General features: G+C 31.6%; 1 protein-coding gene and 1 non-coding gene across 7 annotated transcripts; one reads left to right on the top strand and one right to left on the bottom strand.

The window, feature by feature from the left end:
• The first annotated feature begins 11,848 nt into the window (after positions 1-11,848).
• LOC11432972 (probable E3 ubiquitin-protein ligase RHG1A) lies at positions 11,849-19,175 on the top strand. Of its 6 annotated transcripts, none has more exons than XM_039827775.1 (9): positions 11,944-12,083; positions 13,038-13,086; positions 13,436-14,004; positions 14,097-16,720; positions 16,844-17,596; positions 17,685-18,115; positions 18,382-18,480; positions 18,563-18,700; positions 18,790-19,175. In XM_039827775.1, the coding sequence occupies exons 4-9, from the start codon at positions 16,621-16,623 to the stop codon at positions 18,937-18,939; spliced, it is 1,671 nt and encodes a 556-aa protein (XP_039683709.1). In that variant the 5' UTR covers positions 11,944-12,083; positions 13,038-13,086; positions 13,436-14,004; positions 14,097-16,620; the 3' UTR covers positions 18,940-19,175. The 6 variants fall into 6 exon arrangements, with proteins under 6 accessions (XP_024627171.1, XP_013449983.2, XP_039683710.1 ...); XM_039827774.1 differs by having other exon boundaries at positions 13,436-15,729; positions 16,555-16,720; XM_024771403.2 differs by lacking the exon at positions 13,436-14,004 and having other exon boundaries at positions 11,849-12,083; positions 16,555-16,720.
• A 2,091-nt stretch (positions 19,176-21,266) lies between these two features.
• Positions 21,267-21,338, bottom strand: TRNAL-AAG (transfer RNA leucine (anticodon AAG)). The gene has a single exon. It is a non-coding gene; the product is annotated as a tRNA-Leu (tRNA).
• Between the last annotated feature and the right edge of the window lie 4,059 nt (positions 21,339-25,397).

The following is a 25,397-nucleotide window of genomic DNA, read 5'->3' as shown; positions in this document are numbered from 1 at the left end:
GTTTTGCTCAGAACTAGGGATGGAAATAGGCTAGGCCGAGTTAGGCTTTGCAAGGTCTAAGTCTGGTCTACCATATTTTCTTAAAGCCTGGTCTGGTCTGCGGCCTGTCATAGGCCTACTTTTTAGGTCCGAGTCTGGTCTTCTAAAAGCTTGATACGGTCTGTTAACATGTTTAAAAGCCTATATTTTATGAACATCTTTAAATAAGCAATGTGATCTAAGTTTAAATGGACTAACGAACTAATAGTTCAATTAAATTAAACTCTCTTTTGATAATCAACACGAGGTTTAGGAAATTCGACTATTTATTGTATCATATTTCTATTTTAGTTTATAATAATACATTTATATATTTAAAAAAATAATGTATACTAATAAAGCTTAAATTATTGAAAAGGTTTACAAATTTATATTTTAATTCAAAGTATAAAATTTAATATAATAATAAATAATATTATTCATGTTATTTAAATAAATAGGTCGGCCTAATAGGCTTAAGAGGCTTTTTGAGAGACCCGTGGCCTGACCTTTTAAGCTAAATAGGCTTAAAAAAAAGTCTATGCCTTCTCTATTTAACAAAATAGTCTGGTCTGGCCTATTCCCATCCCTACTCAGAACAAGACTTGAAAATGTTTTATTTGCTGAATTAATTGTATGGTTGGAAACTGATTCACAACTTGTATCATTGACCTTCAAATTTTATTTTTTTACCATCAATATTTTACTTACACATGAATAGGAGGCAAGCGGGCAACAAGCTGCGATGTTAGACATTTTTGGATGGCAAAATCAATCCTCATAAACACAACATTCATGGATCTAGGAGACATAGCATTGTTATGCATAACCCTTTGGACTCTATGTAGAAGGTCAACAACCTCTGATGCTATGAAGCCGAAAGTGTCAAAAACAAATGGTATAAAAACATGTTGATTGTCAGAACACATTTTATTATGTTTGGCCACTTTGCTATGCATAATCAATATTTGTAGTTTTCTTAATGTAATAAATAGATGGCAAAGTTGCTTACTTCTAATTAGAAATATGAGATGAAAGTTTTATTTTGAGGGTGTTCTTTGTGGTGAGTAGTGATGATAGGCGGTGGTGGATACCGTGTTTACCGTGCTTGATTTTTTTGGAGTCTGTTTTAGGTGGTAATGTGTTTTGGTGGGTTTATCTCCAGGGGTGTTTTTAGGTGGTTATGGTGTACCGTCTATATGTAGCATCATTTGTATTTTGTTTCGTGTATCTTGTTTCGTCCATACCTTGCGTCTTGCGGGGATGACATTTAATAATATTTGCCGATTAAAAAAAAAATGAGATGAGATGAGATTCTTGGTTACTCACACATAGAAAAGGTTTGTGCAGATAGAATTGACAATCTAGGAACAAATTCGGTGTGCATATAGAATTGACAATCTAGGAACAGATTTAGATTGCCTGACTTATTTATTTCTTTTTGGTTTTGTTGTGGATAAAATTGATTCTTGTTAACATTTAGTTAAACAAAATTGATTTATGTTTGGATTATTTTGATCAAAATTGTTTTTGAATGTATAATTATTAAAATGTACATAGTTTTGTTTTACAATATAATGGACATAGTTAATTACAAATAAATAGATAATGGATAATAGAATTTATAGTGTAATATAGTACTAAAATATCATTACAAAACTAATTTAAAGTGTACTAGATTGATAACCCGTGCGCCGCACGGGTCTTATGAGCTAAAATCATTTCAAAATTTACCATTCACTTTCTTTAATTTTGCAATTTTTTGACAAAATTTACCATTCTTTTTTAATGTGTGAAATAATCAAATAAAAAAAATAATCTTATCAGACTTGATCGATCATATTTGTTGTAAGTGTATTAATATATGGATAGGTGCTTCAATTACCCTTATTCTAGCATTTACATGGGTACCATGAACAATTGTTCCCTTCATCAAAGATAAATTTATATTACTATCAACAGGTATGTTTGAAGAGAAAAAAATCAAAACACATATTACGTTTAAAAAAAATAGGAACTTATATTTAAGTATGCAATTTATAATAAAAAAAAAGCTTATAATTAGAGACAGATGGACAAAACATAAGCTAAATCACATTAGCATTTAGTTCTATTGGTTTAATGTGTTTATTGTTTAGCTATCTATATTTTTTTTTACAATGCTATCTAATTATAATGAAATGCAAAAAAAAAGTTATATGTAAATGTAGTTACAGATTATCACATAACTAATGCATTTCAAGTGGGTTTCCTCGAAGAAAATAAAAAGGATTTCAAATGGGTTATTTATTTGTGCAATCAAAGTGATTGATATTACTATACTCAAACTTAAAAACATCAAAATCTCTAATATCACGTTTGATCTAGCTTGTTCAACTTAAAGCTCTTTTGTAAGGCTTTTACTTCATCAAAACTCAGTCTTCTTTCCATCTCCGACATTAAGCTACCATGTTCATTGCGTTATTATCTTGCTCCAAGCCATTTTACATTAGCGGAAACTATCACCTTAATATTGTGCTTCATTACTCCGATTCTATTGTTAAACCAGATGGCTTGTAAAAGCAACACAAAGTTGGACTTAGTCATCCTTTCAAATTTAATTTTATTATCAATATGCAATCAGACGAAACCTAAACTGTCAAAAAAACTAAAACCTCCAACACAAACCTCGTTAGCTTCAATAAGGTCCTCAATCTACATCCCTCCTAGTGTTGAGAAAATCATTGCTCAAAGGAACAAAATTATGTCCAGATATACTACTAACATCATGTGTCACACGAATTTCTGCATTTTGCATCCTAATAGAATATAGAAAAACATCCATCAGAAAATACATGCAAATCATTTGTTATAAAAATATGAAAATCTAAAGACATAATTTTAAGTTCTTACTTAGATTTGTAATCAGCAAATTCAGGATAATCCACGTTAATGATCAAATTTGTTCCAAAAAAGGAATTTGAAACTCCCATCATACCTTTCCAACAAAATGACACATGATCATTGGTATGAAAACCTTTTTTTTTTTTTTTATAAATAATAAACAATATAAACTAACTCAGATCAATCTATACCCAAGTATTTCCGTTGCTTGCATACTGCATTAAGATAGTTGGCGTTGACATGTCATGGCCCATTATATACTGCAATAACTTATCACCAGAGACTTTCTTACGGTAGCATGAATCTTGTCAGCCTTTGTGAAAAAACAAATGGGAATAATATTAGTCATTTTAAAACGCATAGAAGCAGATATAAACGTAATTTTTTAAAAACCTACAATCTAATTGTAAGCTGGCTGAAAGCCTTATTTTAAGGCTATTAGCAAGGAAATACGAAAATATAGAAATCTGCATTTTTTTTTAACGCGCAATCTAAAGGAGTGAAATGGCTGAAAGCCTTATTTTAAGGTTATTAGCAAGGAAACATAATAATATATTAATGAACTAAAAGGGAATGTTAATAATGCATAAGGTTATAGTTAAGCTGTTACAAAGACATTAAAAATAAGCACCATAATTTTAAATCAAGCAAACTTTATTCACATTAACATCTGTATATGATTGGGCAAAGACCAATGAAAAATTTGCTTTGTATGTTCCATAAGTGCGTAAGAAAGATTCATTCACACTATCATTTGATTAGTTAAAACGTCAAAAGAGATCCATGGTGATTACAATCATTTTTAAACTGTATAACAATTAGTAGTTATGATGACTGCATACATTTAGATTTTAGATAATCAACTTCAAAATATGGGGATAAATTTATCTCTCACCTCAGATAGCCAAAATGCTTGTTACAACTTAGCTACAATCACAACAAAAGATATAAAGGATTTCCATTTTAATGAAGAAAAGTAATATTCAAAATGTTTTTTTCAGCATAGTTATAGAAACAGATTGAAAGAGAAATAACACTTCCACAAAGTATAATGTTTTTTAACAGACTTAAGTAGTTGAATCATAATTTTCGCGGCTAGATATACCTGTCACGGCCGGATAAATTGGAGAGATTGATAATGGCAACAAGGGCGGTGATGCCAACATCGGAAGAGGAAGTAGCAACAATCACAACAAAGAAAAAGAGTCTCTAATTGCCCTTGTAACTTCCTTTCTCAGATATCTCTATCAATTCCTCCATATATTATCAAACACAAAATTACATATCAAACTCACAAATCCTAACCTCCGTTGATTTTTCCAATTTTTTTAATCTGAACCTTGAAAGACAAAATAATCACCACTTTAATAAAAAAAATAACCCAAAAAAATAATCAAATGCAGAATAAAATTGAAACATGTACAATAATAAATTAGGAGAACGTGTAAACCGAATGAGAAGAAGGAATGTAAATATTACCTGTGAAAAAATTAAACCATGTCGGCAGAAACCTTCACTGCTGCAACCATCCTTCTTCTCTGTTGCCTATATCATTAGAAGAAGAAAAAAAAACTTGATTAGGTATATCATCGTGCCTCTAGGTCCCATTAGGATATCAACAAAGAGATATATACTTCTGCAGAACCTCCTCGGCGATGCAAAACAAAATAAGAGATAATAGATCACTTTTTATGACTCCTCTATATGATTTAGGGTCAATTTTTTGTTGTTAAATTTTTGCTTTGGAAAATATCATTGTTATTAATAATATATATTGGTAAATGCTAGTAGGTTTGTTCGAATAAAATAATTTGAAATTCAAATTTCCAAACACTTTAGAGCCAATTTTTTTTTAGGATTATCTCACTTAGCATTTAATGCTGCAATTTTGGAGCCAAATTTCTAGGGTTAAGTTGTTGCAACCTAATAAAATTTAGGAGTAAGAGATTAGGGAGGAAAATGGTTGGATTTATGGAGAAAAAAATAATGGTATGTTGGTATGAAATTAAAGGAAAGGAATTGATGAAGGACACTAAAGAAAAATGGGAAATGTTAATGACCGTTTCCGGGGCACTCTTTTAAGAGTTTTAAATAGTAAGTTTTTATGGTAATTTGTGTAATTAATGCATTGAAAATTGAAATATTTGACTTTCTTAAAGAATAAATTCTTATTTCAGATTGCTTAAAAAGTGCATCGGGGGCACTCGTTAACAATACTCACGGAAAATAATGGATTGTAACAACCAAATTACAAAATTTAATGCATAATTGATCGGTTAACTCAATAGTTAGGAACTATAGTTTGAATCGAAATTATTTTTGAGGATGAGAATAGATTTTAAGAAGTTAAATCAAATATGTTGGAATTGCTCGATTTCACTCTTGAGAATTGAGATTACTAAAGAGTGCTTTTAAGGCAACAAGAAGTTGAACCAAACAAAGGCTTAGCCCCATTTTATTGTATGTAGTTCTTTCTTTTTGCTTGATGAATTTGGGTGATGCTCCTTTCATCCCTTTTGATTCAAAAAAACTAAACACTCCAAAGTTATTTGTCATAAACTTCACCGTATCCTTGGTGGAATCAGAGAAAATGCATAAGTTTAATGAAGAAAAAAGAGAAAATAAGTGAGAGAAAATCTCTAGATTCATTCAACTGAAAAGAATTTGTTACAACATAGTTATATATAGCTGCATATAATCTTAACTAACTGTAACTAACTATTAGCAAGGATTAGAATCATATAGACTATAGAGTAAGATAACATAGTAAAGTTTTATGGAATGGCAAGATAACATGATGCGCAAGCTATCTGTTATTACAAGTAATCACACCGCTTAACAATTTGATCGTGAAATGTCGCACAACCATGCACTTGCATTGGATTCTCTAACACATCGCACAACACCGGTGTTTTTCCAAGAAGAAAGACATCCACTTGAATCACAACTCATAGCAACTCTATCGCCTTTCTCTTCGTTGATCGAGAAAAAGAGATCTCAATATTTAAAGAAAATGTCTTGCTAATCCGTGTTTCTGGGTAATGATTAAAGAATTTATAAATAGAAAATTTGTCATAAAAATATAAGTTTTAACTTTTTGATTAAGTAGTAATTACACCATTTTTTATAAAAAAAATTATTTGTTTTGCTTGCTTAATCAATATCTTGGGGTACCGTCTAACATTCTTAAAGAAATTTATAGAAAAATGTTTTTAATTTTTTGTAAAATTTTAAGAAAAGGTTGTCAACACATTTTCAACGCACTTTACAATTTTTATTATATCAAAGAATTAAATCATTTATCTTTGAAACCTAGCTCAATTGATAACATTAAAACTATTATATTAGACACATTCATCCAAATTCAAATGCAGTTCAAGTTAAAAAGTGTTGCGAGTCGACCTGATTTATTTGTATCAATATATTTTTGACGAGTCAGAATTCTCTCTATTTATAAAATTAAGTGGAGGATATCATTTAGAAAGAGATACACACAAAAAATAGGTTGTGAATTCTAACCCATGATACTACTAAACTTCAATGCAGTTTAAGTTAGAAAGTGTTGTGAGTCGACCTGGTTTATTTCTATGTTTTGACGAGTCAGAATACTCTCCATTAATAGAAATAAATGGAGGTTGTCATTTAGAAGGAGATACACAAAAAATTAGGTTGTGGATTCTATCATTAAGTGAATCTCATCATCATTAATTATTATTTTATTTTATAAAAAAATATCCTTATATTCTCAAATGGAAGGAACGCTGAAGGACATAAATAAAGATGTTTTTAATTAAAAACCACATCATACTTAGTCTTTGGTGCGGCCTCCCATAACTAAAAACCATATCAACTCTAAGGTATGACATATAAAATTCACGAAAGAAAGTGATTAACACGAGTTAGGATCCTTTCCATTTAACTATTTTCTATTTCTTTTGTTTGGAGAGATAAAGACAAAAAATATTAAAAATAATTAATAATATTGAAACTCATTTAACGGGTATCCACTACCTATTTTTTGTGTTTATCTCTTTGATAATAATAATCTCTATTTATTTAAAATAGAGATTGAAAATATAATTTTTAAAACTTTTAAGATATTAAATGCATAATTTTCAAAATAAAAGTTCCATATTTAGCTTCTTAATTTATGCCCCAAGCGCACAAGTTAACATTTCCCCTGTTTATTTTTATAAATGAGAAGGATTTCAACACGATTAACACAATGGTAAGAGGATAAGGAAAACTAGTCCCGAAGAATTGGAATCCGCTCATTTTTATTGCCTCACCAATCACTCGACGTAAGGGGATGATAGAGGCATTGTATTTGTATCCCCCGAATATAAAACATTTGTCTTTTTGAAAGAAAAAAAGTGGAATAACACAATGGTAAGAGGACAAAGAATAGTGGATTATTTAAGTGATTTCACTAGCTATATTTCTAGATGGACAATTGTGAAATTGTTAAATAAAATAGCATTCGTCAATTCTCATCATCTAGAAATTAAAACAGTAATTGTTCCTAAAACTTAGTTTAAATGATAATATTGAAATTGCTAGCTTAAACACATTTATCTAAATTCAAACTTAAAATTTTGGAGTTGTGTGTCAGTTTCAACTGTGTTATCACTTTGTTTATGAACAAAAAAGAAAACAAAATAGTAATTAAAGACTATTAACAAAATGGTCGTTGCTTTTAGCATTATTTAACAACAGTCCAAAATAAGTGATGGTCTAATTGATGTTTCTTTTAAGTTGATGATAAAGAATTGAAACATGCATCTTTTGATGTTTATAAGATGCTTCGTTGATACTATATGTGGTCAAAATACATCACCTCTTTGTGTGAAATATAGTCTAATCGGTGTACCAATAATTAAGTGCATTGTGAATTCACAAAGGATCAAAGTAAGTGGGGGACCTAGCAAGTGAATTTATGCTGCATATATATATATAATAAATATTGTCAAATTGGGGGCATTAGCCAAAGCCTAATCCAATGCATATGCTCTTGTTACGCATTGGACTTTTATTGGTGAGTTAGGTCCATTGTCCACGCTTATGTCCCTTTTCCTTTAACTTCATCTATCTTTTTCCTCTTAGTGCATTGTACGTACATTCTTCAATTATTTACCATTCTACCTTTATTGCCCTTTTGATTTTGTTTTTTATCCATCTGAAAGTCAAGAACTTGCTTCTTTTTTTTTTTCTTCTTCCTATTATTATCTAGAGAGGGAATTAAAGAAGAAAAAGAGAAAGTTCAACACCTCACCGAATTTAAACAGTACTTTGAAAAAATCCGAATAAGAGACAAAGTAATGTGTCGACATGCCATGGCTCTAATAATTTTCGTTTTAATTTCAGCCAAAGAACGTGTTATTCATTGTGAGGGAAAGGGGCCACGTACTAAACTAAAATAAAAACTGCAATGAAAAAATCATCGATTGCAACATTATGTGATTAAGAATGTATGCGTGCGTATATAGATATTCAACGTGTGATGAAAAATGTATCTTCATTTCAACATTTAACTCAAAATAAAACTTAAATAGAATGATCCCTAGAACCTGAGGTGCAGTTTCACTCGAGATATATATTTACTTTTACACTCTGTTTGGTATCAGATAAATAGGGGAGAGAGAGATTGCCAAGAGAGAAATTGGAGAGAGACCCAACTTCTCTTGTTTGGTATGCCAAGAAATATAGAAGAGAGATAGAATTATGGTGGGATCTACCACTTTTGCTTTTCTTCTCTGAGGTGCGAAGAAATCTGAAAAATGCTAAGAGAAAAGCTCAATTTCCATTAATACCCTCGGACCCACTTCTCAGTTTTCTAAAAAAATTGTTCTCAACCGAATTTTGTTCTTGGTAGTTCATATGTTAATTTAGCTTTTAATAAATTCATTATTTTTTAAATAAAATAAATTACCTAATGCAGTTTGAATAATTTAATTAATTTGACTATATTTTAAATTCTCAAATCAAATAATTACTTGAAATTGATGGATTTAAATTTAAACTATATATATATATATTAAAAAAAAATGAGCTTGATGGGTTTATAATAAAAGGATATTTTAGTACTTTCAATAATCATCAACACTTCTCTCTTCTCTTTCTCTTAAACCAAACAATACCTCAAATCTACTATATTTCTCTTGTCTTTCTCTGTTATTATACTCTCTCTCCCTTATTTCTCTTTTCTCTATTTCTTCTCTATTTCTCTTAAATGCAATATCTTGAATATGATTAAAAGACTATGAAAATTAAAAAAAAAAAAAAAAAAAAAAGCTTCAGCAAAATGTGCATGCAAATCACGAACTAATGCATGCTGCTGAAACAATTTGTCTAGATAAATGTTGTTAACCACTTTAACTTAACTACTTCAATTAATAGATGAAGAATTGTAACAACTTAAAAGTCGAATCACTTCAAAAACATGTATACAAATAAATTTCTTGCACACATGCATGCGTTGAATCATCATATGAAACACGTAACAAATTTATGTTTTTGAGGTATAGAGTCAACACACGCATCTAAGGAACACCAAAACTGTCGAGCCCGCTGGCGCGTAGTATCATATGGTATCCCGCGATGCGGGCTAAAGAATAATGCACCTTTACTCTCCTCCATGAAATTTCTCATTTTCCATTGTGGTGGTGAAATATCCATTTTGATATTTCACAATTTTTTTTTGTCAAATGTTTCATTTCTCCTCTAGTGGTCCAATTTGGCATTATTAGCTTTTTCAAAAAAAAAAAAAAAACTTAATTACAGTTTTGTTTTTCCTATTTTTATCGTTTTGTAAAATTGGTCTCTCTATTATAAAATTTGTTTGTTTTGGTTTCCTATGTTTAATATTTTATCTAAAATATGATGATATAACATGTTTTAAATAAAGTTTTTAATAGAATTTTCTTTAGATTTCATCAATGTTGACATTTTCTCATCTTCATACGATATTTAAAGCTTATCACATTATCTTTTATCAATTAAAAATATGATGGGGGACCAAAATTATCAAATTTTAAAATAAGAGACCAATTCCATTTTTTATGTTATATTTTTTTTATAAAGGTAAAATAGTGAATTTTTTCTTTCTTCTTTTGGATAAAAAGAGGGTCAAAGCCCATATGATTTTTCTCCTGTCAAATCATGATGATTTGATTGCAAAACCCAACTTAGATCCAATCCAATATAAGATTTTAACTATTGAGATATGATAATAGAATATGAGAAATGATACTTGTACATCCACTTTATGACAACTTTTTAATAACTTTATTTCTCATACTCACATTATTTTTCTCTTATTATCTTTTTTTTTCTCATCATTATTTTTAACCAATAAAAAGAGAGAAAAAAGAAGTTGTCACAAAAAGTTGTATGAAATGGTTGTTCAAATATCACTACTCATAGAATATAAGTCTAAAACTATGGTTTTGGCAGGGACGAATTTAGACATCATTCGGTGTATGCGTGTTTAATTTTTTTTTAAATAATGCAAACTATATGTAAATAAAATAACGTCTCATACAATACAATTACAATAAAAATTGTCTCATATCCATTTGTTGAAAATGAGGTAAAATAACAGTGGTACTAACTTTTAAAAGAACATTTCTTTCTGTATAAATTACAAAACTGTCATTTAGCCACTGATAACTTATTTTGTCATATAGTTGACTATTCGTAACTTTTATAGCTAAAAAAATATGTTTAACATTTGCAATTGCTACCCACGGGAGAAAAGCTAACTTTAAAAAACTTATAAACCATAATAAATGTGTTGCACTTATTTGTTTCACGTGAAAAGAAAAAATATTTTGATATAGATACGTGCTTTATTTATTTAAAATAAAATAAAATTGGGAAGTTGATGCGTGGCTTTAGCCACACATGACCATGCAATGCATCCGCCCATGGGTTTTGACGGGCTTGTGAATAAAGTGGTTTGTGTTGATGATAAGATCATGGCGATTCATTAAATTGAGATATTCTATGGTAAATCTGCATAAAACGATATTTTATGATGAACTATAAATTTTTTCTTTAATCTTTACCAATATGATGGCTTACTACTTTTTTTAGTCGAATATTTTGTTAAAAAATAAAAGTGGAATTGAGTATTTTTTTACAAGTAATTGTTATTATTATTTTATATATATATATATATATATATATATATATATATATATATATTACAAATATGTGTATTTTTCTATAGATATTCTACTAAAATGATATTTCTTTGACAAGTTTTTAGTAGAATATACGAGTATTTTTTTTAACAAGGTATATAATATTATATTTATGTGTGTGTTAAAATATTAGAATATAATTTTTTTTTATAAGTTAAAGTTTTATCATACATATGCTCAGTTTTTAGAGACAACGTGTGTGTATATATATATAAAGTTTGGCGTTTGAATCCTGATTTTCCATGTATTTACTTTAAAGATGAATTTTTGTTCACTTAACAATTTTTCAAAAAAAGAAAGTTTTATCACGTATATTTCAAATGATGATTATATTGTTGTTGATATAATAATGACTTACTACATTAAGATGTTATTTTGCATAAAACAAATATGATCCACGCGGAAAATCTTATCCTTCGAGGCTCGTGGAACCCAAAAGGCAACAAACCCTCCTTATAAATTTTAACGTTGTTGCACGTCTATGATCCGATTTCGAACCGCCAAATTAAGATATTATTTAATATTGTTTCTCTAATCTTGATCGATCAACCATGATGCTAAATTATTATTATTGATTCCAATATATTTTAGGAGTAATGATAAAAAGTAAAGAATATATTTAGAAAATTGATTATATTTATATTAATAAATAAGATTTGATACTTTTATGCAATGAAATCCCATAAGAAAGAAGAAAAAGGAAGTTTGAAAATTGAAGGAGCAGTTAACGCATTAAATCGGTAACCGGTGAATCGGGCCGTGCAATGCAATAAAAATTTCAATTATATTTTCTTTGTCATATCACATCCTCTTCTTGTTGGGTTATTTGTTTATGTTTTATAGCAACCGCTTTATTACATTGTCTCCTTCTTCTTCTTCTTCTTATTCTTCAAATAAATCAAACAAACCCTTCTCACCTTCTTCTTGCGTTGCGTGTTCCAGATCGTTACTCAACCGCTTCCGCTTCTTCACCGATTCGTAAGTCACCTTTATCTTTCTGATTCTATTCTATTCTATCAATTATTCTATATTCTCGACGATCATCGTTTTCTGTTTCTTTGTTTTTTGGTATGCATATCTTGATCACTTTCAGATTTTCGATTATATTGTTTCATCTGCATAATCAATCACCGTTTTCACCTTTTTTATTTTTTTTAATATTTTTGTGAATTGATGATGTTACTGACCCTCCGATTGCTTGTTTGGTTGATTGAGATTTTTGGATTTCCCAGGAAATCTAATCGTTTATTATTATTATTTATTTTTATTTTTATTATAGCTGAAACACACTTACATGTCGAAACCGTTAATAATTTGAGAAAATGAACTATTGGAATACAATTACATCTGACACGCCTTTGATCAGAGGTGTCGGTGCTACAAAGACATCGTTTTGATGCCATCTTTATATGTATGTTTGGTGTGCTTGTTTATTTGTTCATAAAGGAATCTCATTGTGGTAGTGGGTTGTTTAAGTCTTTATATATTTTCCTGCCCCATTACAATTGCTAATTGGGTGCTGATTTTGTTTTTAAGTGTTGATATATTTTGCTGTGAATCACCCAATTTTGGCTGATTTTGCTATGTGATGGAAGGACAGCACATAAAGCTTTTTACTTGATATCTCTTTGTCAGAGAAGTGGAAAAACAATTAATTATTAATGTCGTTTACGCTACAGAATGTACATGATGTTCATTTTATGCAGTTTATACTTCATATACTAACTCTTCGTTAGAAATTCATCAATTGACTCGTATATGGAATGGGAAAATATTATTTTGGTCTGTGTTTATATCATAGTTCATGATTTTTACTCTGTATTTTTGTCCATGGTTTGATATTTTATACCAGTTGTATATCAAAAATAATAGTTATTTATTAGGTATTCTTAGAATCAATTAGGTTTAGATGGTTTTTTTTTTATCATGCAGGTTTCTTGTTGCTGTTGGTGTGTTGTACATATCACATCTACATCCACTGGTGAGATGCGAGTTAATTGGAAATTCTAACTTCATTTCCTCTCTTCCCTGCCTTTTGTAATATAATTTATTCTTATATCTGATAGAAAATTTAAAAAAGTTCTAATAATTTGCACCCTCCTTTGGGTTTACGCATTAAAAGTTTATTATTGTTGTCATTTGCAAAAAATGGTTTTGCCTTCGCATTTGCGTTGTGCGGGTTATGGGACCGGGTGGTCTTTTCTTCATTTGGCCCATTCCATTACATTGTCTGAATTACAGATGGTGTTGTAGGTCCATTTGAATCTTAGTTTAATGGGGAAATCCTTAGAACTCATAAGTGATGATATTGGCATGTTCTATTTTCTCAGGATTTATTAGCATGATGATATGCCGCAATTAAGGAGTGGTGAGCCCACTTTTCATATAGGATGAAGAAAGAGTATTGTACCAAAGAATCTCTGTTAGTTGGAAGATTGTATAGGCCCCGTTCATCTGGGTTGTGTCCTTTAGATATTTGTCATCCAAGATACATCCATCTTCTGTGATCGGATTCTTGTTTGGCATGAGATGCCCTAGTAATTATGCTGGAGATACCGTGGCTATAGGTATGCTGACTAGTGACTACCAATGTCTAGTGATGCGAGATGTTGATTTGGGCTGTTACAGGAATTTTAAGGAGGGCCGTGGAACTTTATACATATCATTGTTCTAGTATGTGCTTTAAGGTTCTAAGATATGGATGTTGGCAAACCTCAGTAGTAATATCTGCCCCGTGACTTGTTAATGCTCTAGTCAAATTCGTATTGTTCTTAGTTTGGGATCTGCTCTGGAGATGGCGCTTCTTAGTGGGGTTGGGTATAATGAGTTTAGCTTTACCCTGTATGATTGTCATGTAGCATTCGCAGTAGACAAGTATGCACTACGGCTATGCAGATTGGTAATTTGAACCTTTAGTACATACCATTGATGGTGACTGCTGTAGGACTGTGCCTCCACTCTTAACATTAACTGCCCTTTTTGTTGGTGCAGTTTCTGATTCTGCTAGTGCTAACAGTTAGTTCTCCAATAATTCAACATCCAGTGGTTGGGATTTGTTTTGTGCTGGATGATGCTATATTTTGGACTTGGACCTTTAAGTTTGCTGACATGCAAGCTGTCATGAGCTGGTCATAATCTTCACTTATGATTTCTGGAGGTTGTGGAATGAAGTGAAACTAGTGTCAAGGTTTTGGTAGTCTAACCAGATTGCAGATGAGGGATGCATAATATCTTACTTCAATGTTCAAGCGTACATATCCTAATTTAAACTTCTTGCCTTATTGTGGGGGACAATGGAGGGTCTTATGAGGACACAAACTTGTGTTTGATTATGAAGAAAATTGATTAGACTTGGATATGGGCAACATGTTTTAATCGTTAATTTTCTGGTAAAAGGAAAAATTTCCACAAGGAGAAAGCCATACTACTTTCTTTGAAGCTTTTCCATCATTTTAGTGTAAAGCCAATATGCACAAGAATGTGTAGGAATGTATTTACTAGAAAGAAAATGTCATATACAAAACCTTTATAATTTGAAATCATACAATGATTTAATCTCTAACTTGATTTTTTGAACTATTTAGTGTTTGGTTCTTAGAGAAATCTGAAACTGAATTTAATTTATGTTAAGGAAAAGCCCGTCAATCTGTATTATTTTCTTAAGTTCCCCGTTTTCAATAACTAATGATCTGATAAAGCTTCATGGCTAAGTGAGTTGTCAGTATGTTTGGAATGACTTATTTTTGAGTATGTCAAAATGCTCAAGATTATTGTTTTTGGCATATAAACAAATCAGAATCTATAACACATACATTTGCTTTAATTTGACCCACCTTTTGTGAATAAGTTTATTTAGAATTATCTGGGCATATTAAGGGTAAGGAATTCTGTGAAGCCTTCTCTCCTTTCTCAAAGAAAGCTGGGTTCTGAATCTTCGGCTTATAAAATAATGAGATGTTTTATTTTTATTTTAACTTACTATACATTAATGTAGATTTGGATCCTCTCCCACAATTTCTATATATCCCTCCTACAACATCTGTTTTCTATCTCTCTCTCTCTCAATTATTTTCTCTCCTAATCACCTCATTTTACCTCAATCTTCTCTCTCCTGTCACTCTATTTTTTTTTTTGTTGGAGATGATCCTAGTCCATATTAATGCTATTATTTGATCTGCTATCGCATCAATGTAAGTTTTCTATGTTAATATTTCTCCTGTCAACATTTTGTCTAGAAGTAAGCCGCTTTTTCGTACTCTGTTCTGTATGCCTTTATCAATGCATTTCCTACATTTTCCTTTTCTTCCAAATATACATGTCTTTTTCAAAGGGGAAATATTTCTTTTTTGTTCTCAAAGCCTATTACACTGTATTTTTTCCTCCTATTTTATACAAAAAGGTTTTTGTCTTGAACTATTTGTATTTTTTTTGCTGGTCTCTGGAATTTACTTAATGTGTGTGTGGTTCTTTGGTCTTGTCTTGTTTACTGATTAGATTAGAAGGCACAGATATGAGTGTTTCCCCACTCTTTGCTTGTGGCCTCTGCACAATTAATTATCTTGTTCGGATGCAGGAAATGGTTATAAAATGCTAACACCTTCTAACACTTGGTAAACCTAGCCAGGTAATATCTGATGCGTTAGTCATCCTATTTTCCAATCCCTCCTCTTTTTATTAAGTCAAATCTGAATTCATGCTTCCATTATTAAAAACTTAGAGTGAGGATCCATCATATAATTTAAATCTCAACAATGTCATATTTCTTTCTTGTTGTTCACATTTCCCTCCTCTGTTTTCTTGCCTTAGACTAGAAGCTGCTCTTTCTGTATCAGTGGAAATAGGGCCTGAGTATATTGGCTTCAAGTTAGTGACTTATTTGGGCTGATGATTATCCATTATTATTAAGGAGACTTGAGTGGCTAGTGTTTAGTGTTTACGGTCTAGTTAGTAGATTGGTTGCGAATTCCTTTGATCTTCCACAAATAATTGCCTGTGGTGATTATCCTCTTTGGTCGAATTGTTGTAGCTGTTGTTTATGCTTCTATTTTCATTCATGCATATTGATGACATTTTAACTCACCAAGCTTATTTAAATCTTCATTTTGCATGCAATTTTTGATAGTGTCAATGTCCTTTGAATGGTAGCATTGAACTGTTTGTTGGCCAATTAAACATATCACCTAAATCGTAATATTCATAAAGCTCGTGTACTATTTTTTACTTATCTAGTCAAAAGAGTATGTTGGTATGTATCACTGATAATGCAGGGCCGAACAGGACCAATAGAGTATGTTGGAATCATAATAGTTTAGATTCAATTGAGTATTTAATAGCAGTTTCTTTTTCTTCATAAGCTGTACCCATTGTGAAGCTCTGGCATCTTATAAAATTTTGTGGATTATTAGTTGTTTTTTAATATTGAATTGTTGAATGCTTTTTTGCGTTGTAGGTTGAATTATTTGCATATCTGACTCAATTACACTATTTTTTACTATTGGGGGTTGCAAGTGCAATTATGGGGCATAGACACTTATTCAATGCATCTCCAATGTTTGAGGGCGAGGCTGACCCGAATTGGAATAATATGCTGACTGATCAACATCATGTGAACCATGGTAATGTTAAATTTAAATGCTTTGTTTTCACTTCGATTTTGTTTCATTAGCCGTTTTTCCGTTGCAAATAACTGCATTGCTTGCAACAAACCATATTACTTATTGAACGAACATCCATTGCAGGTGGGACCAGCTCTTCAGAAAATGGTTCTTTTATTTATCCTGTGGAAAATATGTCTATAGATAACATTTATTTCCCTTCTCATTGGAACGCCAACACAAGGTCAAATGGATATGCATCCTCAGGCCCCAATATTGAAGTACCACCTCCTCATCAATTGGACACATCGGGCACTTCTACTAATGATCATTTTATGCATTCGTCTAGTGCTGGACCTTTCTTTGCAGTATCTGAAAACTTTGTACACCAGCCTTCTTCTTCCAATTATGACAGACAAGCATTTCATGTTGATAGTGGTTTTATTGATCTTACAATGGGGAGTGGACGAGCGCATCACAAGAGGAAGAGCCCTGGAATTCCTTCAGTCTATGAGAGAGGCAGTTCAAGTGGGTATTTCAATGCTGGGACTTCAAGTGATCTTCCGATACCTCCAGAATCATGGCCAGAGAAACCAAATATGGATCCTCAATATATGCCTTGGGATCATGCTGCTATGGCACCCACATTCAGAGGTGCTGGTCTCTCAATGAAGGGTGAGAGTTCTGTAAGGAATGTTAGGAGCCGTTCTTCACTTGATTTGGAATCCAACCTGTGTAGGACCCATTTATCAAGTAGCCATTCACACAACTCGTATCCTACTGTCCCACCAGTCAGCCATTCTAGCTTGGCGGATCTTTCTCAGGTTTCCACCTCTCTGACAAGGGATTGGAGCCAAATGAACGTAACTCCTGCTAATGGAAGAGTGTTATTACCAGGTTAGTTTGTGGTTAATGTCTTAGAATCGAAACATAAACATTAAATTGTCCTCACTTGTATGTCTAAACAATCTTTCTTACAATACAGATGCTAGTACTTTTGGTCTTGAGACAAGTCACTTCCCTGTTGGAAATGCTGCTGCTGCTGCCGCTGCTAGTAATGCTACTGTAGATGTTGGAAGCTTCCATCATGATTTTGGCACAAGCAGAAACCCTACTACTGCTCAAAGTTTTCAAAATTTAACTCAGACTGCTAGGGGAACTCGAAGTAATTACTCTCAGAGATCCACTCCAGCTTATAGGGCTTCTTCAAGCTTGCGCTTGGGTCAAGCGACACCTTCAGATAATGGGTTGCCCATGGTAGCTGAAGGTTACCCTTCTAGACATCCAAGGCCATTGAACACTGTTGGCTGGCGGAACAGTGACAGAAATGGAAGGTCAAGAATTTCTAGTGAAAGATATAGATCACTGGCTGATCAGGCTGCTCTCCATGCAAGATTATCATCCTCTGAGGTACCGGTCAGTATATCAGAGAACTCTAATTTTGTTTGTCAGTATTAAAGGAATGATACATCTGTTAATACTTGACAGTTGGAACACCTGCTCTCATGTGTTTGTGTGTGCACCATATAGTTAGCCTTGAATGCTTGTTTTATTTGCAAAATTTCAGCAAATTACTTCCACTGTAGTATTTTTTTTGCACTATCCATCACGAGCTGCAAATTTGTTATTTCTGGCCTTACTTCTATTGGCTCAAAATGTATTCATTTATTTTGGGTTTTCAGGGTTTTATGATTGTTGAGCGTGCCTCACTATATGGTTCTAGGAATGTGCTTGATCAGCACAGAGAAATGAGGATGGACATTGATAACATGAGCTATGAGGTAGCTATTAATCTATTATTCTTTCCTGTGTTACAATTAGCATTATTTACATCCTAATTATTTTGATGATCGGTTTCTTTAGGAACTACTTGCACTTGGGGAGAGGATTGGCCAAGTGAACACAGGATTGTCTGAGGATGTTCTTTCCAAGTGTGTGACAGAAACAATATATTGTTCATCTGACCAATGTCAGGATGAAGGAAGCTGTGTGATCTGTCTGGTATGTTTTCCCTACATTCATAATGATTTATTTTATTGTATTTGGATGGCATTAACCAGGTGCTTACTAGTTTTTGTTGACAATTACAGGAAGAGTACAAGAACATGGACGATGTTGGGACACTTAAAACTTGTGGACATGACTACCATGTAAGCTGCATCAAAAAGTGGTTATCTATGAAGAAACTATGTCCTATCTGCAAATCTTCTGCTTTGCCTGAGGATAAGAAGGATAAATAATTTATACTATAGTATTTATAGTATTTATTGATCTCATTTGTACATATATTTGGACGTCCTTCAAATTGAGGAAACAGACTGGCTTTTGGAAATGGTGTAACAAGAATGCTACTGCATGTCAATGTATTTGTTTGGCTTCGATCTTAATTTAGTGAAGCCTAGAAATCATTGTGAATTTGAAACGGATCTGGTTTGCTTCTATTTTTAATAACAAAAGAAACTAAAGTTAAGATCAACTATATGAGTAGGTTTTTTTTTATATTTTTTTTATGGTGGTCGCGGATCTTGCATATATTATGCATTTGTCCCTACCAGCTGAGCTATACTCACGAGAACCGAGTAGGTTTAAGTGCTCGTATGTTTTACTTTTGCAAAATGAGTTTTAAATTTTGTTGTCTAAAAACATTTTAAAAGAAATTCTGTGCTTCTTACTTTCTCACAATATTTTGATTCAACTTTGAAAAATTCATGGTTAGCTAATTGATATGTTTAAACTATTAAATCTATTCTTGAAAGTTACCAAAAAAAAAAATATATTCTTGAAAGAGTTCAAACCAGGAAGTATTGAAACTCTAGGAAAAAGGAAAGTACATAGGCTTTCATGAAAGTACATTTTCTTCCTTAAAAAAAAAAAAAGGAAAGTACATTTTCTTGTAAGAAAATGTTTATTGTCAAGAGAGATAAGGTTGACAAGAAACAATAATTCTATGTGGCAGTATTTAACTCTTTTAAATAATAACCATGTGTTTTTTATGTGTATGGTTAGTTCTAATCTGATTGGTCAAATTTTCTATTTTTTATGCATTTTTTTGTATTATTGTTTTGTAACACTGTTCGTATTAAGGTTTTTTTTTTCTTTCTATTCATAACTATTTTACTTTTTGAATTTCATCTTGTACCTGCTCAACCTTATAATGAAAAAGATTTAATCTCTAAAATATATGTTAGGTTGGAACCACATCACATTATGATCTTGCTTAAGAAACAAAAAAAATTCAATTTTATGATAGAATCGGTATACATTCTGTAGTTAGGGAAAAGATTTAATGCACGACTAATATTTTCGTTATTATTGCACGACATACTAAAATGCTTCATTTTTTATTTTTATATTACTCAAATTAATTCATTTAGCATCTAAATGAATTCTTATCGTAAATATTAACTTGCATCTTCTTTTTTCTTACTTATCCAAATCACTCACGTTCTATTTTTTTGGCCTTCATGTGCGTTGGTTCGTATACCATCTTATTATGATGTCCTTTTGTAGTAATACATTATAAAAATTTAAATATTGTAAGTTATAATTATTTTGTTGTCTCAATCCTCCAAGCTTTTGATAATCTAAAATTTGATCAGTAAATAAATATAGTCAATAATCATTTTAACTAGGATTCAAGTTTGGGTTTGCTAAAAAAAAAAGGATTCAAGTTCGAGTTCACTCAAACAATTTATTTTCTAAAGGAAGTAAATATGTCAATAACCGCTTCATTATATTTGGTTGTTTGTATACAGAAACCTATCATCTGTGCTAATCAAATTATGTTTTTTTCCACTACCTAATTAGGTTTATTTATTTTTTGTCAAATAGTTTAGTGGTTAAAAATTCATATATTAAAGTGAATAAGTTGGAAATTTAAGGTTTGAAACTTAAACCCCTACATATATAATGTAATGTCCCTACCAATTGAGTTAAATTCATAGAACACCAAATTATGTCTACATTACATATGTCATATAGTTTAATAACCGTACGTACATCTAAAAATTATGTTATGATATTATTTTTCAAAATACCTAGACTGATATCTTAATGATGTCTACATTACATATGTCATATAGTTTATAAAAAATTTGTGCATGCATCCAATGATGCGTTACCACATCAATTAATGAGGTACGATAAATCTTGTGTTTTTTACTTATTAAATGATTGTAATAATACATCATTTAATACATGTGCACAACTTTTTACATTAACATCGTATATATGTTAAACTCATAAGAATATTATATACTAGCAAAGTATGATTGGAGATAGGTATAAGTTTATTCGTGGATTTTAAATGAAGTTTATTCACGATGTCAATTTATACTAATTAAATAGTACTAAGTTATATGCTTATTAAGTATTTAGAAGGCAGTTCAATTGGTGGTGTTAACTGTTAAGTTACTAAAAAACATAGGTGGTAAAGTTTCTTATTCCAAATTTATAGTTATAAGAAATTATGACTTTAAAAATTGATTGACTAAATGTAATAAATAAGTAAAAGAAGAAAAAGAAGAAAAAAAAGAAAAAAAAAAGACATGTTTGAGGTATCAAAAATGGGGCATTCCGAGAATTGAACTCGGGACCTCTCGCACCTTAAGCGAGAATCATACAACTAGACCAAATGCCCATTTCATACATTTGTTTCGTCCAATAATATATATATCAAATGATACTTTTCTATCGACACTAAAAACTCATCAATTTTCTTTTAATTTACACCATTAAAAAATTCGCTCGAATAAGTTTGTGAAAGAATAAAAATCTAATTTTTTTTTGTCAAGTAGCCTAATAACTAGAGCTCACACAATTTAATTGTGGCGAAGTGGAGTGTCCGGGGTTCGAACCACAACCTCTGTATATAAAAATAAAATACAATATCCATACCAACTGAACTAAGCTCACGGGAATAAATAAAAATATATTCTATATTTATACAAAAAAACATTATATATAAAAAGGATTTATGATAAATAACTAAATAAATAAAATCTAATCTACTTACTAAATATTTATTTTGTTTTGATGTGAACCTGACATAGACACAACCTTAGTTTGTGAATTAGGACCGACAATATTGTATATATCACATATTGTACTCATTTAAGGGCCACCTAACTTTTTTTTTCTTCAATAAATTAAGGAGTTTTTCTACTTGCACCCTAGTTAATCATGGTTGCACCCCAAAATGACAAGATTGCCCTTTCATAAAATTTGATTTTCAAAAAGCCTATTCCTTCATTTTGGTTACACCCCAAAACCCTTCTTCCAAAACCATAATTCTCCAATCGATCGATTGTGTTCTGCGAAGATTTTCAAAACCATACTTTCTCACGTCCATTCATGATTTCAAAGAAAATTCGAAGCAAATCAGGTTAGCAAGTGTTGTTCTTCAATCGATTGTGTTTGTCTTGTTATGGGTTCTCAGTTCTGATTTTGTGTTTTCCTTGTTCTGCGATTCACAGTTCTGCGATTTTGTAAACTTAGTTTAAGTAGGTTCATGTAAACTCAATTTAAGTAGGTTCATGTAAACTCAGTTTAAGTATGTTCATGTAAAACTCAGTTTAAGTAGGTTCATGTTAACTCAGTTTAAGTAGGTTCATGTAAACTCAGTTTAAGTAGGTTCATGTAAACTGAGTTTACATGAACCTACTTAAATTGAGTTTAAGTTAACCTTGCCAATGTAAATTAAAACCGTAATGGTACAGTGCATCAGTGCAGTTGAAGGAAAAAAATTGAAACTAGCAAATAGAAGAAGAAATTCACTTACTTATATCCAATTGAGTATGGATGAAAAATATTTTGATTCACTCTTTAATTTTCATGGAGATTGATATTGAACATCAAATTGTTTGATCGATCGCTTTGTGGGGGTGAAAGAGGGTGAAACTCACTGACAATGAATAAAATTAGGGTTTTAAGAAAATTTATATAAAAGGGCAATTTTGGTATTATAATTTTTTTTAAGAAAATTTGGGTGTAACCAGAAAAACATGGGGTGTAAATAGAAAAACTCTAAATTAAGCTTCATTAAAATTTTGAAACAACAAGATTCCAATTTATTACTCCCTCCGTCCCAAATTGTATGACGTTTTGGCCATTTCACACGTATTAAGAAATATAATTAATATTGTGTGGGGAAGAGAAATTATGAGTTGTTTTACAAAATTATCCTTAATAAATGGTATGGAAAAGATAAATGTAATAATTGAAAGAAGAGAGAGTAATTAATAGTTAAGGATATAATAGGAAAAATAACATTAATATTCATTGGTATTGTAAAGCGACATATAATTTGAGACAAATTTTTTTTCCAAAGCGATATACAATTTGGGACGGAGGGAGTATGATCTGGAACACTAATCATTTACATTTTGAAAGTTAAATACATCAATTTACATAAAAAAATTTAGAAGTCAAAAGTACGTTAACAAACCAAACTTTTAATCCTATCAACCAAACTAAATTCTTCTACATACATATGGTTAAAGTAGATATAATAGTCATAAGAAATGGGGGTTTGAATTGTGACCCTTTTAAATTTTAATCATGTATTGTACTTTAAAGAGTAATTCTTAAATTGAAATTTGGAATGATTAAATTGAAAACTGAATTCATAATGTTATGAAGTGTTAGTGTAAAAAAAACAATATACTAAATGTAAATGATTGTGTGTGTTGTGTTTACTGAACGTAAAGAATATAAGGAAGAGAAGAAGAACACATAAAATTTATAGTGGTTCATCTAATATGGGCTAATTCACTTATTTGGAAAAGCTCAAGTCCCACATCGGATAGATGAGACTCTTGATGAGAGTTTATAAAGAGGAGACACTCCTCACCTCACAAGTCGGATTTGTAAGGATGAGTTATGCCCCAAATTTCAATATGGTATCAACGCTTGTCGAATTCAAGGGCCGCCTAAACCTATTCACGCACCAAGCCCAAAGAGTGTTGGGTGTGACGGAGGTGTATTGAGAAAAAACCAAGTCCCACATCGAATAAATGAGACTCTTGATGAGACTTTATAAAGAGGAGACACTCCTCACCTCACAAGCCGGTTTTGTAAGGATGAGTTAGGCCCCTAATTTCACCACCCCTCACAATCCTGTAAGAATTTCCACTATGATGCTTGAGATAACTTCTCAATTCCTGCACCGAACAATCTTGTGAAAATTCAAGGGTTGCCTAAACCTATTCGCGCACCAAGTCCAAAGAGTGTTGGGCGAGACGGGGGTGTATTGGCCACATCAGATAGATGAGAGTTTATAAAGAGGAGGCACTCCTCACCTCACAAGCCGGTTTTGTAAGGATGAGTTAGGCCCCAAATTTCAATACCACTCCTCACAATCTTGTGAGAATTTCCACTATGATGCTTGAGATAACCTCTCAATTCCTGCACCGAACAACCTTGTTCCCTTATAAAGAGGAGACACTCCTTACCTCACAAGTCGGTTCTGTAAGGATGTGTTAGACCCCAAAATTCAATACCACTCCTCACAATCTTGTGAGAATTTCCACTATGATGTTGCTTGAGATAACCTCTCAACTCTAGCACCGAACAACCTTGTTCCCTTGGAACAATTACAATATGTATTCTCTATGCCTCAGCAGGCTCCCAACCAGTGGCGGAGCCATAAATTTTATCGAGCCTAGGCAAAATTTTGACCTCAAATTCACATGTGCCACAATATATAAATAGTCATAAATCAAAATAAAATAGACTTGTCATTTTGTAGATAAAAGTACAATTTAAAATAAGAGAGATGAAACATAACTTGCCAAAATAATTTGTTGAGGCCAAAATAATTTGTAATATAAATTAAACAGTTTCATTAAAAAACAATGAGTGATTAATAGGCTAGTGATTTTTTTGAATAAACTATAAAAATTATACTAGAAATGTTAAAAATAGGCAGGAAATTTGTGATATATCTATGCCTAATATCGTATATATAGGAAATCTAGGGGATGTCATGGCTCTCATAGGTCCCTAAGGAGATCCGCCCCTGAGTGTGGGTTGAGCCCGGGCGTGTGCCCAGGCTAGCTGGGTGGTAAATCCGCCCCTGCTCCCAACTTTTTTTGCTAAGTCACACAAGACTTTACAACTTTCTACTCAACCTACACTTTAATACCTTTAAAGTTAGATGATATTTTTCTCTTACAATTGATTTAGAAGTTTGAAAGAATTAGGACAAGATGAAGAAGAAGAGATGAAGAAGATTATCTTTAAAAAGATAAGAGAAGTTTGATTCACACTCTAAGAGATTTTAGGAATCTTTAGAGTTGATTTGTAAAATCATTGCTGCTATGAAGCTTTAAACACTTTTAATAAGTTGTTTAAGTATGCTTGTTAGTTGTGTGCTCCAATGCAGAGCCTTCCTCTCCTTTTATAGAGTTTATGGATCTCTTGTAGTTGTTAGGACGTGTCCAATAGCCTTGTGCCACGTGTCCTGGGACTCAGCAACTTTTGCTTGAAAGTCCTGATCAACATTCTGAACTTAAGAATGTTTTTGGGTTCATCAGAATGTTGTTGTGTTCATTAGGATAATGTTTCTGGGTTCATATGGACGAATATCAGATATGTTTATGGGTTCATCCTATGAGTATCAGATGAATTTATGGGCTTGTCCATGAGTAATGCTCTTCGTACATACTTTAGAATGTTGTTGGACAAAAGTCTTTCCAGA

The sequence above is a fragment of the Medicago truncatula genome, chromosome 7, assembly GCF_003473485.1.
Source record: "Medicago truncatula cultivar Jemalong A17 chromosome 7, MtrunA17r5.0-ANR, whole genome shotgun sequence".
Lineage (NCBI taxonomy): Eukaryota > Viridiplantae > Streptophyta > Magnoliopsida > Fabales > Fabaceae > Medicago > Medicago truncatula.
The sequence above is the reverse complement of the archived record's forward strand: the minus strand, read 5'-3'. Positions and strand labels throughout refer to the sequence as shown.

What these genes read in the sequence shown, in the direction of transcription:
- LOC11432972 (XM_024771403.2), top strand. Translation starts at nt 11,938, where the DNA reads ATGTTTTATAGCAACCGCTTTATTACATTGTCTCCTTCTTCTTCTTCT. An exon ending in TATCACATCTACATCCACTG is followed by an intron (nt 13,087 to 16,554) that starts GTGAGATGCGAG and finishes TTTGCGTTGTAG; the next exon opens with GTTGAATTATTTGCATATCT. An exon ending in TTGATAACATGAGCTATGAG is followed by an intron (nt 18,481 to 18,562) that starts GTAGCTATTAAT and finishes CGGTTTCTTTAG; the next exon opens with GAACTACTTGCACTTGGGGA.